This window comes from Callorhinchus milii, unplaced genomic scaffold (genome assembly GCF_018977255.1).
Source record: "Callorhinchus milii isolate IMCB2004 unplaced genomic scaffold, IMCB_Cmil_1.0 Scaffold6, whole genome shotgun sequence".
Taxonomy (NCBI): domain Eukaryota; kingdom Metazoa; phylum Chordata; class Chondrichthyes; order Chimaeriformes; family Callorhinchidae; genus Callorhinchus; species Callorhinchus milii.
The window spans coordinates 10,303,235-10,316,343 of record NW_024704747.1 but is presented as its reverse complement, the minus strand read 5'-3'; the positions used below and the strand labels follow the sequence as shown (position 1 = coordinate 10,316,343).

Below are 13,109 nucleotides of genomic sequence, written 5' to 3'. Positions count from 1 at the left end.
CTCAGTGATTGACAGCCCAACTCCAGCCACTTGGGAATGAGAGTTTGACTCCTCCCATCTACATCCTGGAGTCCCTCGTGGGAGGGACACAGAAGGCTTGAGTGTGTACATTCAAAAGCGACCGATTTGCCTGGATTAACCAGATGTTTACCTGAATTAACAGGCATACTCAAACAGGTAAGAATACAAATGAATTGGGGCTGAGTGTATTGTTCGATTTACCCGACGTCCAGGGTTAACCCGATTTACCTGACATACGGCAAAAGCGATTCCACTGTACATTGAAAAGATATTGCCCACAATGCGAATATTTTAATTCAATAATTTATTAGTTTTATGAAAGTACATTGTTTTCCTTTTAAGTTGCTTAATGTATTTTTTTTGTAATACAATATGTTGTATCCTCAAAACTAGCCCAAAAACATTTTTGATGTTATGCAGAAATCGCCAAGTCTCATTACCTTTCTCTGTCTGGTTAATTACATTAAATGTCATGTTACCAAAGGTGTGTCTTTTAGAATGTATAAGAAAATCCTAATATATTTGTATAGTTCGTATAATAAATGATTAATTGAATGCACTGCATAATTCAAAGTGGGTTAAAATTTCAATCATTTCTTAGATAATTGATTTATTACATACAAAGCAATAAAGTAAAAAATATGATCTGATAAATACTGTATTATAATTGTACTGTATTATAATTATAATATATGTGCTATATCAAATAATATATAAATGTTATAATTTCTATGAATTTATTTGTAGTTTTATGGGATTATATTCTAACAATGAAATGGATATTTTTTTTAAATTAGTTTATAACTGGACAAGATTATAATCTAACAAACTGGGTTAGAAATTATTACCAACAATTTTATAAAAAAAGAGAAAGACGCTTTAATTATTATTGCTATTACAGAGAATTATATGCGAAAGTACCTTCTAGGAATATTGCATTGCCAAACTACAATTATCAATAGCCCAACAGATAACCTGTTGACAAGCTTTTAAAAGATGAAGAATATTTCCATAAAAGCAGACAAGGATTTCTACAACTGGACACAAGTAACCCCAGTATCTTCACTGTGAGAACAGTCATGAGTTCCCCAACTTAGTCCACGACACTGAGAAATAGTTAATTCTTGTCCAGTGCATCGTAAACCTTCTAACCAAATTCTTCCAGTGCCTTTTAGGAGTAATGAATTGCAAAAGAAGTCAAAAGATGCATAATTAATAAAAATAAGAGTCATATCAAAAGTACATCTACATTATTAAAGTAATTCTTTGTTTGTGTCTGTATGTACTACAGAGATTTTGAAGATTTGATTCTGTACAAAATATTGGGAAAGAAAATGTTTGTGGCTGTTCAGGCATTTGACAAATAAAATACAATTATACAAATTTAAGACTCTGGAATGAAACAAAGAGCATTGTTTCTTGAAATAATAAACATTTAAATTTTTTGCTCACTTTTATTTTACGTTCCGCTTTTTTTCTGATAAGAATTATGTGTTCTTGTGGGCTATAATCTCCACACATCCCACGTGAGCTTGGAATGCAGGTGAGCGGATTGCAAACTCATCTAAAACTCTTGATACAAATGGTACTGTGTAATATGTCAATGGACAATATTTAAAAAGTGGATGTTTACTTCTCTCCTGGTAAGATGCTAGTAAATTATTACCAATAATTTTATTAAAAAAGTTTAATTATTATTGCTATTACTAGAGAATTATATGCAAAAGTACCTTTTAGGAGTAATGAATTGCCAAACCACAATTATCAATAGCCCAACAGATAACCTGTTGATAAGCTTTTAAAAGATTACAAATATTGTGGGTGTTCTTTATGTGGTAAGCATGCATAACAACCGAGCCGAGAATGTATTCACAAATGCATTCATATCTGAATGATAGCCATAACAGTACAATGAACAAGCAAGTCTGTTTTTCACCACACAATTGGTTGTTGCTGTTTTTGAAGTTAGGAGATTTTACATGGCTAAAAAACATCAGTCTATTGTGTCTTTGTCTGGAAACTTCTACTTTGTTCTTACCTCCTCCAATGGTATAAGCTTTAGTTGCCCTCTGATAGTTTAACATGCGGCAGATTACATGGGCATCATTCAGGGTCAAACCATCATCGCATAATGTTCCCCATTCTCCTTTATGGTACAATTCCACACGGCCTTGATTGCCACCTCCGAATATTTTAGCAAGCACAGGAACTGCAAAGTATAGCATGAAATCTAAAATAATTGTACTGCATTATTGCACCTTAATAAGTGTATATTAGCTTTTTATTTAACTTTTGCACATGTGGGAATTTGCAGGAAGAATTATATTTACAGTGTTTGATGTTTTCACAGTTTCCCATACTGATATCCCCCATCAGGAAAAATACAGATGTGTTCATGTGTGTGGAAAGTTCATACCAATATCTTTTCCACTCAAGCTCCCAGTGATACCATCTGAACAGCTAAATTACAGAACAGTGAGCACTGGTTTCCTCTAAAATGAAATGTAACTTTAATAAAAATATTAATTTGTTTCTTTTATTTTGAACATTAGAATAAAATGAACATTATTGTACTGGGATATGTGTGTTATCCAATTTCACTCCAGTAACATACTCAGAATGTTACCCAAATCATTCTTAATTATTAGATAAACAGGAGTTGTAAAAATCTGCATCTGACACCTGCCAATAAATGTACATGACTTGAATCAACTGTGCTTTGGAGTAGCAGAGCATATGCCACTATTCCATCACCTGACATGCCTTAACTATCACATACCACATTTTTATCATCTTTTTATGATGACAAATGACATCTCCAAAATGTCAGTAGAATTTTACATTGATTTGGAACATGTCCTATCACCTGGCACAACATTTACTATTACAATTATGCATTCTCAGATTATGTTCAGACATCTCCTGTACATTCTATTTTATTGCTTTGCCTTGACTCTCTTGTGCATTTCCTGATGTATGCAAACATGTGAGAATGCAGCAATCGTAAATTGTTAAGATAAATTACAGGTTAGACTAAAACAATTACAACGTTTGTTTCCCCGTGTCTTTATTTAGAAACTTTTTTCTAGCTGTTGCTCTTCCCTGTTTTTCAGGCTAGAGAAGTGATGTGTGTGAAGTTTTGTCTCTGGTTTCCAGTCAGACATATTAGACCAGAACAAAATAAAAAGTTGACATGCAGATACAGGAATGTTTGTGTTTCTGTTTTACATTGTGGTGACCTGACTCACTTGTACCAGCTTTACAGCAGTGGATATGCTACTTTAGGTATAATTGTATAGACACCTGCGAGTCTAAGCACATCTCTATGATCATTAAATAAAAATATGTTCAAAATGTGTTGGGGTCTATGCAAAATGTTCCTCCAGAAAACAGAATCTGTGGACTTCATTTACAATATGGTAATTTTTTTTCATGGTCTGTGGAATGAGCAGGCTTAAATGGTTTCAACAGCATTTTCTCATCCCATGTTTTGTTTTCTTCTGAAGTATAGACTTTGTCCAACAGATAATAGTGCCAATGATCTTACACCACCATAAATACTGATCTCACATGATTAGCAACAAGGACAAATAATAGCAATGGAATTATACTTACTAATGATACAATTTTAACATGAGAAATCATAAAGACCTATTTCAGCGGAATGAAAAAAAAGTTAGTGTACAATTTTGTAGTAACAAATGACTCACCATTTTGTCCTATTTCCCCTTTTTGACCTTTTTGGCCTATTGTGCCTGGCAACCCGTTAATTCCTTGATTCCCTTTCATTCCTGAGGAACCAGATTATTAGAGATGGATTACAGCAAGCAATAGCCAAAATGAATGTCTACAGCAAGTAAGGGACAGAAAAACAACTTGTAGTTATTACCTATGGAACCTGTTGCTCCTTTTGCTCCTGAGTGACCTTGTATTCCTAAAGAGTAAACATTAGTTATTTGAACCTTATTGGATTAATTATCATGGAAAATAAAGGCAGTTCTGAATAAAATTCATGTGCAATAATTTTACAGGTCAAGTATCGATGGTATAATATTTTAAAGCTGCAAATGGCTGAAGTGTATCATGTCACATAATATATCTATCACAGATCTATTTGACAAAATAATTTCAAAATAAATAAAAAAATGCAAACCTGTTTGTTTATCAGTAAAACATTTGCTGTACAATTAATTTTATGGATAACATGTACAATGATCCAGTCAATCGAAAGAAACTTTGTCAACCTAATATTTTAATATGAAGTAACTACTTTACTTTTCTAGACATTTGATTTCAAATATTAGAATTGCTGAAATGATGTGACATTTTAAAATAATTTGTCTTATGAAATATAGGTGTTGCTTCTCCAAATAAGAATCCAGAAACTAAATAATAATAGTGCCTTATGTCTTCAAATTGTCTCAAAGCGTTTCACAGAATATACTGTAAAGTGAATTGATTGTTTACTTTGTGGGCAAAATGCAGCAGCCAATTGCGCACAGCAGTGTCCTACAAGCAGTTGTGGACTGAGTGACCAAAATTTTTTTATTCATTTTTTGAAGAGATTATTACCCCGAGAAAAGCAATCTTTTGGAACTCTACATAATAACAATATATTATTGAACTTTATCTTTGAAAGTAGATTGATACACCAGAGAGGTTCAGACGAAAGTGGAAATAAAGGATGAATTCATGCCCTTTAGCATTGTAAACTATGAGAATTTGCAGAAGTAAATTATATCTTGTTGGAAAAAGAGACCACTGAGCCCAAATATGACTAAGGTTTTTCTTAGGTGCTGAGAGGTGTGATAATATAGTGTAGAATGAATTAAAAATGCAAAGACAAACTATGTAGAACATATTCTGAAAGAAGCAATTCCTGCCATGCTAATTAACTTTGTACAAAGGTATCCCATTGGTAAATGTTTTGGAGATTATAGGAATAAACGTGGATTGAAATAAACAGATATTCTGTCATGCATTGGGATTTCCATACTGCTTGGCAGGGAAATATTCTCTGTGGGTTATTTCTGAATAGTGTGGTTGGATAAAAAGCTTTCCCAGCTTTAGAAAGCAGAATAGATAGGGTGAATTTCATGTAGGATGGACTTTGCACGATCTTTAGAAAGATATACTTGATGGGTCAAATAACCTTTCTTTTCTGTATCATTTTTTTTGTATTACAATTCTGAATTACTGACATTTGCTTATATTAAAGAAGCTATGATTTGGAAATGACAAAGTATCGTACCTCGATCACCTTTATTTCCCTTAAATCCTGGAGGCCCTAAGGCTCCCTTTATTCCTGAGAGGAAACAGATATAGAAACAGATATGTTTTTAAAGTTGTTTGACAATTTGGGAATAGTATCTTATGTTGTAACAACTCACCTTGTGTTCCTTTCAAACCGTTATCACCTCTTATTCCCTTTTCCCCATTCTGCCCTTGTGATCCTTTGGGACCTATGCTACCCGTGACTCCAGGACTACCTAAAAAATTAAATCAAGAGCATTTTTGTATGACCAAAGAATTGACAGATTCTCTCTCCACACTATCTCTTTACAATGTTTCACCATTCTGCAGATACAGGTCTCCAGTACCTTATTATTCGTTTTAACATGGATACTAAATACAGTATTAGCAAGCTATTCGACCACAAATACATCTTATCTGAACCTGATTATATCCTTAAGCAATTTCAGTACATACACTTTCCACGTCACTAGATAGCAGTCAGGAGGGGCAGCTTTACTCTGCACACACTTATGCCAATTATAACACCTCAATTACTGCAACTCATACTCTTCGAGATTAGCTAATCATGGCTTCTCGTCCTTTGCTCCCAACTCTTCACAAGTAACTTTTTAACCTCCCACTTTATTAAACCTCTTGCTAATATTAAAATGTACTGATTATCATGTTAATAAAAATAAATTGAATTATCTGAACTGCTCCTCTTACCTCAATGAGCAAAGAAATCCTGAAGCCAAATTATGTTTTCTTCTATCTAGCCTTTCCAGTACTTTTTAATCTTAGTTTTGGTCATTATTTTGGTTAACATTTTGTAGATATGATGATNAAAAATTATTAAATTACTGTGCATGTATTTGTGTTATTTCCTTAGCATTTTACTCTATTCATCTCAGTCTACAATTTAACAGATTATTTGCCTTCGCATTTCACTTTGTTTAGGTTTATTCAAATGTTGCAAAATCTCTATTGCCTAGACAATTATAGTCTTTGCTGTGAGTTTATATTTCCTATTTATAAGACTTGTATATTCTCTAGCTTTTGTATCGACTAATTTGATGAAGACAAGCAGTGCATAAATTTAGAATCATCTTGAATATGTCTTTCGCCGTTTAATCCACCCAAACAAAAATTTAAGTACTTCTAAATACAAACTTTTAACTGATACCATTAGCTTGATGCACAATGCTACAGACAATATATAGAGTTATAATAACTCAAATTATATGCAATAAGATCATACAAACTTGAAGTAAGTTTTTGTGTAACTTGTGCTCTTTTATAACAAAACCACATCATTTTTACGAAGGTGGTTACATTTCTTCCAGTCAGTCAAAAACCTAAACATTAAAATTTTTAAAAATGTTCTCTGCTGTTTCTCCAAACTGTCTCCAGACCAATGCATTAATTGAGCATTGTACAATTTAGCTGAAACTATAACAACACTGCTGGTCAGGCAAGTAATTGTAGAAGAAAACGAATGTTACAATTATTTTTACCTACATTTGGAATTGACCTAATAAAATCAAAGTCAAGGTTACCATAGATATATAGAAATTAATCTTTTCAGTTAGCTGCTCAAAGCTCATCTTTAAAATCAGGAATTTCATTCCATAAAAATACCTTTAACTCCCTTTAGACCATTCTGTCCAGGCACACCATTGACTCCTAAAACACAAAACATATTACATGTTTTAATTTCAAAATTACAACATTTATACAACTACTTCAATAAGAAAGTTATTCACACGTTGAAAACTTACCATTGTTTCCAGGTTGACCCCTCTCACCATTTTGCCCATTAGCACCAGCAGGTCCAACTGGTCCAGGCTGTCCTCGAATCCCTCTTTCACCTTTTAATCCATTTATACCTGAAGTACAATTTACATTTATATAGTGCATTTAATGTCAGGAGAACATCTGAAAGTGCTTTCACTGCTGGCTGAGCACTCAAGTGGGAATGGGTGGGGGCGGGATGAGCATGATTTTGGATCTCTTCCCTTTCATTTCTATGATACCAGATGAAACCAAGGCTTTAATTTTTGAATCCCTTCAGTTAGCTGCTCAAAGCTCATCTTTAAAATCAGGAATTTAATTCCATAAAAATACCTGTTTCTCCCTTTTGACCATTCTGTCCAGGTACACCATTGACTCCTAATACAAAAAAAATATTACGTGTTTCAATTTAAAAATGGCAACAAATGACAACTATTTCAAAAAAAAAGTTATTCACATTGAAAACTTACCATTCCTTCCAGGTTGACCCCTCTCACCATTTTGCCCATTAGCACCAGCAGGTCCAACTGGTCCTGGCTCTCCTCGAATCCCTCTTTCACTTTTTAATCCATTTGCACCTAGATATATGTTATAGAGGACAAAATATGGACAATATAAGTGAAAAGAATGAAGGAAACAGTCACTAGAACATTGATCATGAATTGATTAAACTTTGATAATACATTGATGAAACAAGATTTAAGATCTCTACACATTCAATTTTACAAGGCCAGGTGAGCAAACTTAATGTTTTGTCCAAATTTTCAACAACCAGAGTAACATAACAGATTTTCTACCTATCTTTTGGCTGAAAGATAATACATCACACGGGGTAATCTTAAAAGGAGAATAACAGTAATACACAAAACAGGGTGTGTGTAAAAAAAAATTGGATATTGTTTTACTTACCCGAAACTCCTTTAACACCCCTTTCTCCTTTAACCCCATGGATTCCGTTCAGTCCTCTGGTCCCTTTATCTCCTTTAATGCCGTGGTCACCTAGATAAATACAGATTATTAATACTATATAAATTACACTGTTATGGACAATTCTAGTCAAGTCTTTTCCATTTGGCATCAATGAAAGTTTAGGACACTTAACATTATGCATGACAAATTCATTTCGGAAGAGACTGAGATTCTATGACTTCTTCAAATTCAGCAAACAAACTTGAGAATTCAAATTGAGCGGTGCAATATTTTTAAACATTTGTCCATTTTTATGTGCAGTTGACATGCCCACCTATCGTAAATGTAAAACAAATTGTTGCAATCTTATAATAATAAAAATAATCCTTGCATTTGATACAGCGCCTTATCAGATCTTCGAGACATTTCAAAGCACTTCACAGAATATACTGTTAAGTTAATTGACTATATTTTGTGGACAAAATACAGCAGCCAATTGCACACAGCAGTGTCCCACAAACAGTCATGGATTAAGCGACCAATTTTTTTTTGAAGGAATTATTACCCCCGGAAAAGCGATCTGCCAATCGACTAACAACTGGGTTCCTACTTACTGCTGAGTAAACAGAGGCGTGTGGAGTAAGGAAACTTGCCCAACATTTTGCTCTGCCAGGAATTGAACCAGGTTGATTCACTTGCAAGGCGAGTGCTCTAACCACTGAGCTACAGGCTAAGAAATCTTATATATATATATATATATATACATATATGTGTGTCTTTGCATTTGATATAGTGCCTTATAGAGACTTTTCAAAGCACTTCACAAAATATACTGTGTAGCCAATTGACTGTATATTCTGTTGATGATATAAATTGATTATAGGTCAAACAATATCCAAATTCTAGAAAAAAAATGATATACCTACTAAAGTTTCATTTTCCAACTTTTCCTTACCTTTTATTCCGGGATCTCCTTTGTTACCTTTAGGACCTAAAGGTCCCATCGGACCAGGTGGGCCTAAAATATATGAAGTAAACATTTTTTGAAAATACAGAATTACTTCACATAATTATGAATTAGAAAATGAGACTAAATTAAATATCATTCTTAAAATTGCACATAAGAAAATACAAGTTGTGTAACATTTTTCAAAATACCTGCAACAAATGAGTTTCCATTCATTTGCATTTCACTTGTGTTCATCTTCAATTCCCACAAATCGTCTTCCATTTTATTTATTTTGACTTTATTAATTTTGATGACTGAATTGATGATCTCTAGCTGTTTCCATATATACTCAAAGCTTTTGGTAAAAATCAGGTTGTCATCTATATGATTGGAAATATTCGTGCCCTCATGGTGCATGGAATTAGAATCTTCTATTTTCTCCAGGAACAATTTGAGTGCAGTATATTTTTCTTTTGAACCAGTAGGCTCACCAGATTTCCTATTCATCGTGTAAACTAAAAGAGACACACATTAGAGACACATGTGTAAAACATAATAATGTGTTGATGTATTAAATAATGTTTCTCATCCTGCCATCCTGCCATACAGTTGATATGCAAGGGGGAGTAGCTCAGTTATCCAATGAGTAAGGAAGAGATCATAACTCATAAGTCACAAAATAATGTGAGTTGTTTTAATTATTCAATATTTTTGAACTATTTTAGTTATACAGGAATTTATCAAATTTGCCATTTTAATTATATTCACATTTTTTATTTAATATATACATATATCAGATCAAAATTGCATTAATTTGTCAATAATTTACTAGAAACAAACCTAAAACGATTTGTGTTTGAAAAGCTATGTTTCATTTTTATGTCTCAACTAGTTTTATTTTCAATGAAAATGGTGCGTAGTATAGATTTTACTCAATAATAATTGGAACCAGAAAAATTTACAGCACGGAAGGCTATTTGGCCCATCATGCCTGTGCTGGCTCATTGAAACACCAATTATTTCAATCCCATTTACTTTTTTTTCTCCATAATCCAGCAAATTACTAATATTAGATATGTATCTGGTTCCCTCTTGAAAGCTAGTATGATTTCTTGGCTGCCACATCCTGCAGAACATCCTAACAATCTGTATTTAAAAAATCCTCCAAAACGTCCCCCCTTTCCTTTGCTAATTATCTTAAATTCATGCCCTCTAGTCACCTGTAACTTAAATAACATTTTTGTTCAGCAATTTACACTTACATTTGTATCCCAAGAAAACAACTGCCGCCGTTAACAAAAGTAAGCTGATGAATAATCCACTTTGATAGCAACAGCATTTATTCCTTTTGGGTCTTACTCCTAATAATACAAAAGTTTGATGATAAGGTTAGCAAAATCAGAACAAATCGCACATTGGTGGTAGTAAATCAATTCTCCTTGGTGATCAATGGGAAGGGAATGTTTATCAAGAATCCTGATACTATTACCAGCATGGGGAGCTGGCAAAAGTTGAAAGCAATTTGCTCATCTATTTAGGATACAGCTGCTTTTCCTGCCCTGCTAAGGCTATTACCCTAATGTCTGAGATGACCATCTCTTCTTTCTTCATTTCTTCCCTTCTCTGCCTGCACAATTTCACTCATTCCTTTTCAACATCCTCCACATTCCCATCTCTTACCCAGACAAAATGAATAAACAAGTTTTGCTACTGGAAAATACAATTGCATATTACATAACTTATGTTACACTTGTATTGCAGAATTAGTGTTGATTCAATTCATTTTGTGGTCACTGGTTCAAAATCTGAGCCAGCTCCTGGGAATAAAAAACTTCCAGGAGGTACTTCTGAATGGATTTCAGCCATCTGTTACAAAGACCCTGAATAAATGCTTGTCATATTCACTCTTTGACATTTTTACACTATGTTAACTACATAAAAAACATAAAAAGTTCAATGTTGATATATACATAACACATTGTAAAGGTAGTCAAAGAAGTTCAGTCTTAGATTAGTTTTTGATGCTCAATACATCAACAAGTTTTTTTAATTTCTGTGTTTATCTAAAATATTTCTTTTGAACTATTTTCATACAACAAAAGTAGTGGCATAAAATTAGCAGAAAATAGTTCAATGTAGTTCAATGGAGCAGCCGATAGTTTGGTTGCTCTAAACATCTAAACGATGTAGTTTAGAGCATCCAAAGCTCATTCCTATTGAACCGGATTAATTTCAATCCCATCCAAAGAGAAGGGTTAACGTGAAGTCCCATAGTGTAGTGATTAGAAAACTTGAATCTCAAGCGTGAGAACCGAGGTTTGATTCCCAGGCAGGACAAATCCTTAGGGAAGTTTCTCTATTCCATGCACCTCTGTTTACCAAGCAGTAAGTAGGAACCTGTTTGTTAGTTGATTGGTGGATTGCTTTCTGAGGTTAATAATCACTTTTTAAAAAAAATATTCAATCCATGACTGTTTGTGGGACACTGCTGCTGTGTTTTTCCCAAAATATACAGTCAATCCACTTTACAATATATTCTGTAAAGACACATCTCAACGATGTGATAAGGCATTATAACAAATGCAAGGATTATTATATTGTTATTATAAGGGTTGAGCAGCAAAGCAACCACTGTCAGTGGAAGCAAAGTAACTCTTCCTCAGAAATACATGATCTAACTTTTTTTGCAATTTGTGGATCCATAGTCATAAAATTATCTACAATTAGTTACAGGTAAGAACGAAAGGCTAATCAAAACAACAATCTTGAAACCTTGAAAGAATTAATAAATGTTACCAATTATGTCCATGTCAAAATGACTGAATCCTTTTAACTTTGAGTCAAGTGCTGGGATAGCTTTTCTCCTTTCTTTATCTTCACATTCCATGCCAAAATAGAGTAAAACTTATTGTTTATAATAATGGTTCCTGATTCCGTAATATCTGAACTAACAAATGTCTCCAAAATGTGGACTTTATACAGTTTAGCTTTTCCCCCCGTGACTCCAGAATGTGTCAGCTGAAATTAGGATGATTCATCCATTTGAATTCCAGGGTATCTGGAAAGAGGAACAAACAAACAAACAAAACAGGGTGGTCAGACTTTCGAAATACATATTACAGAAAAATCCATTCACTATGAAATTCATTGGTTTGCATTTCCTGTAGTGATAAATCGAGCCACACCAGTAAGCACAAGGCAGACACTGAGAAAATGTGATATTTGCCGATAAGTGGTTTGCTATAAGTTTTAATAATCAAAACATTTGCTTTAGTGATGATCAGTTTAAACATTTTTTGCAAAAGCTTCTTAAAGTTTCCTATTGAATAAAATCAACAGTCAATTTTAAGCAAATGTTTGCGAATAATAACAATAAGAAATTTGGCTTTCTTAATGCCAAAAAGGTTCATTGAACTGCAATATGACTATGACTGACTCAACGTTGTTACTCTGAACACTTAAATTCATAAACTGAAATTAATTATTCTCTCAAATGCATTATCCCATCTACAATAAACCTTTATGGGCAAAAAGGATAATATCGCTATGGTTAGTCTGGAACTGGATGCGCCTCATTTATTTAACAAGTAGTTATATCTGTTGTAGCTTCACTTGAAACCAAAGGATCCAATATGGGATGTAGATTGACACACAGATAGACACACAGAAAGACATTTTGTCTTTATCGACACTTAGCTGGGAGGACTCCTGTGGGAGGATTCCTTTTGGGCAGACTCAGTGGAAGGACTCCTTTAATATATTTTTCTCACAGTCTCTCTCTATCTGTCTCAGTCTCTCTGCCTCTCAGTCTCTCTCTGTCTTTCTCTCAGTCTCTCTGTCTCTCTCTCTCAGTCTTTTTCTCAGTCTCTCTCTCTCTCTCTCTCTCTCTCTCTCTCTCTCTCTCTCTGTCTCTCTCAATCGCTCTTAGTCTCTCTCAGTGTCTCTCTCACTCTCGCTTCGTCTCTCTTTGTCATCTCAGTTTATCTGTCTGTCCCTCAGTATCTCTCTCTCAGTCTCTCTCTCTCTCAATCTCTCTCTCCCAGTCTCTCTCTCTCTCTGTCTCTCCCAGCCTTTCTCTCTCTCTGTCTTTCAACTCCACGACCACCGATGTCCTGACAGCCTGCCTGTCCGACATCGAGTCCTGGACGAGAGACAACTTTCTTCAGCTCAACGTGCGAAAAACCGAGGCTCTCCTGATTGGCTC

The 13,109-nt window shown here is 34.1% G+C and overlaps 1 protein-coding gene across 1 annotated transcript; it reads right to left on the bottom strand.

Annotated features, from left to right (window-relative positions):
* Positions 1–314: 314 nt before the first annotated feature.
* marco (macrophage receptor with collagenous structure) lies at positions 315–11,869 on the bottom strand. The gene is given in 15 exon segments (NM_001292388.1): positions 315–1,189; positions 2,060–2,230; positions 3,732–3,812; positions 3,911–3,955; positions 5,273–5,326; positions 5,412–5,510; positions 6,895–6,939; positions 7,035–7,142; positions 7,381–7,425; positions 7,518–7,625; positions 7,957–8,046; positions 8,912–8,974; positions 9,115–9,420; positions 10,168–10,266; positions 11,702–11,869. Coding segments are annotated over 15 exon segments (1,542 nt in total). The 5' UTR covers positions 11,793–11,869; the 3' UTR covers positions 315–1,052.
* Between the last annotated feature and the right edge of the window lie 1,240 nt (positions 11,870–13,109).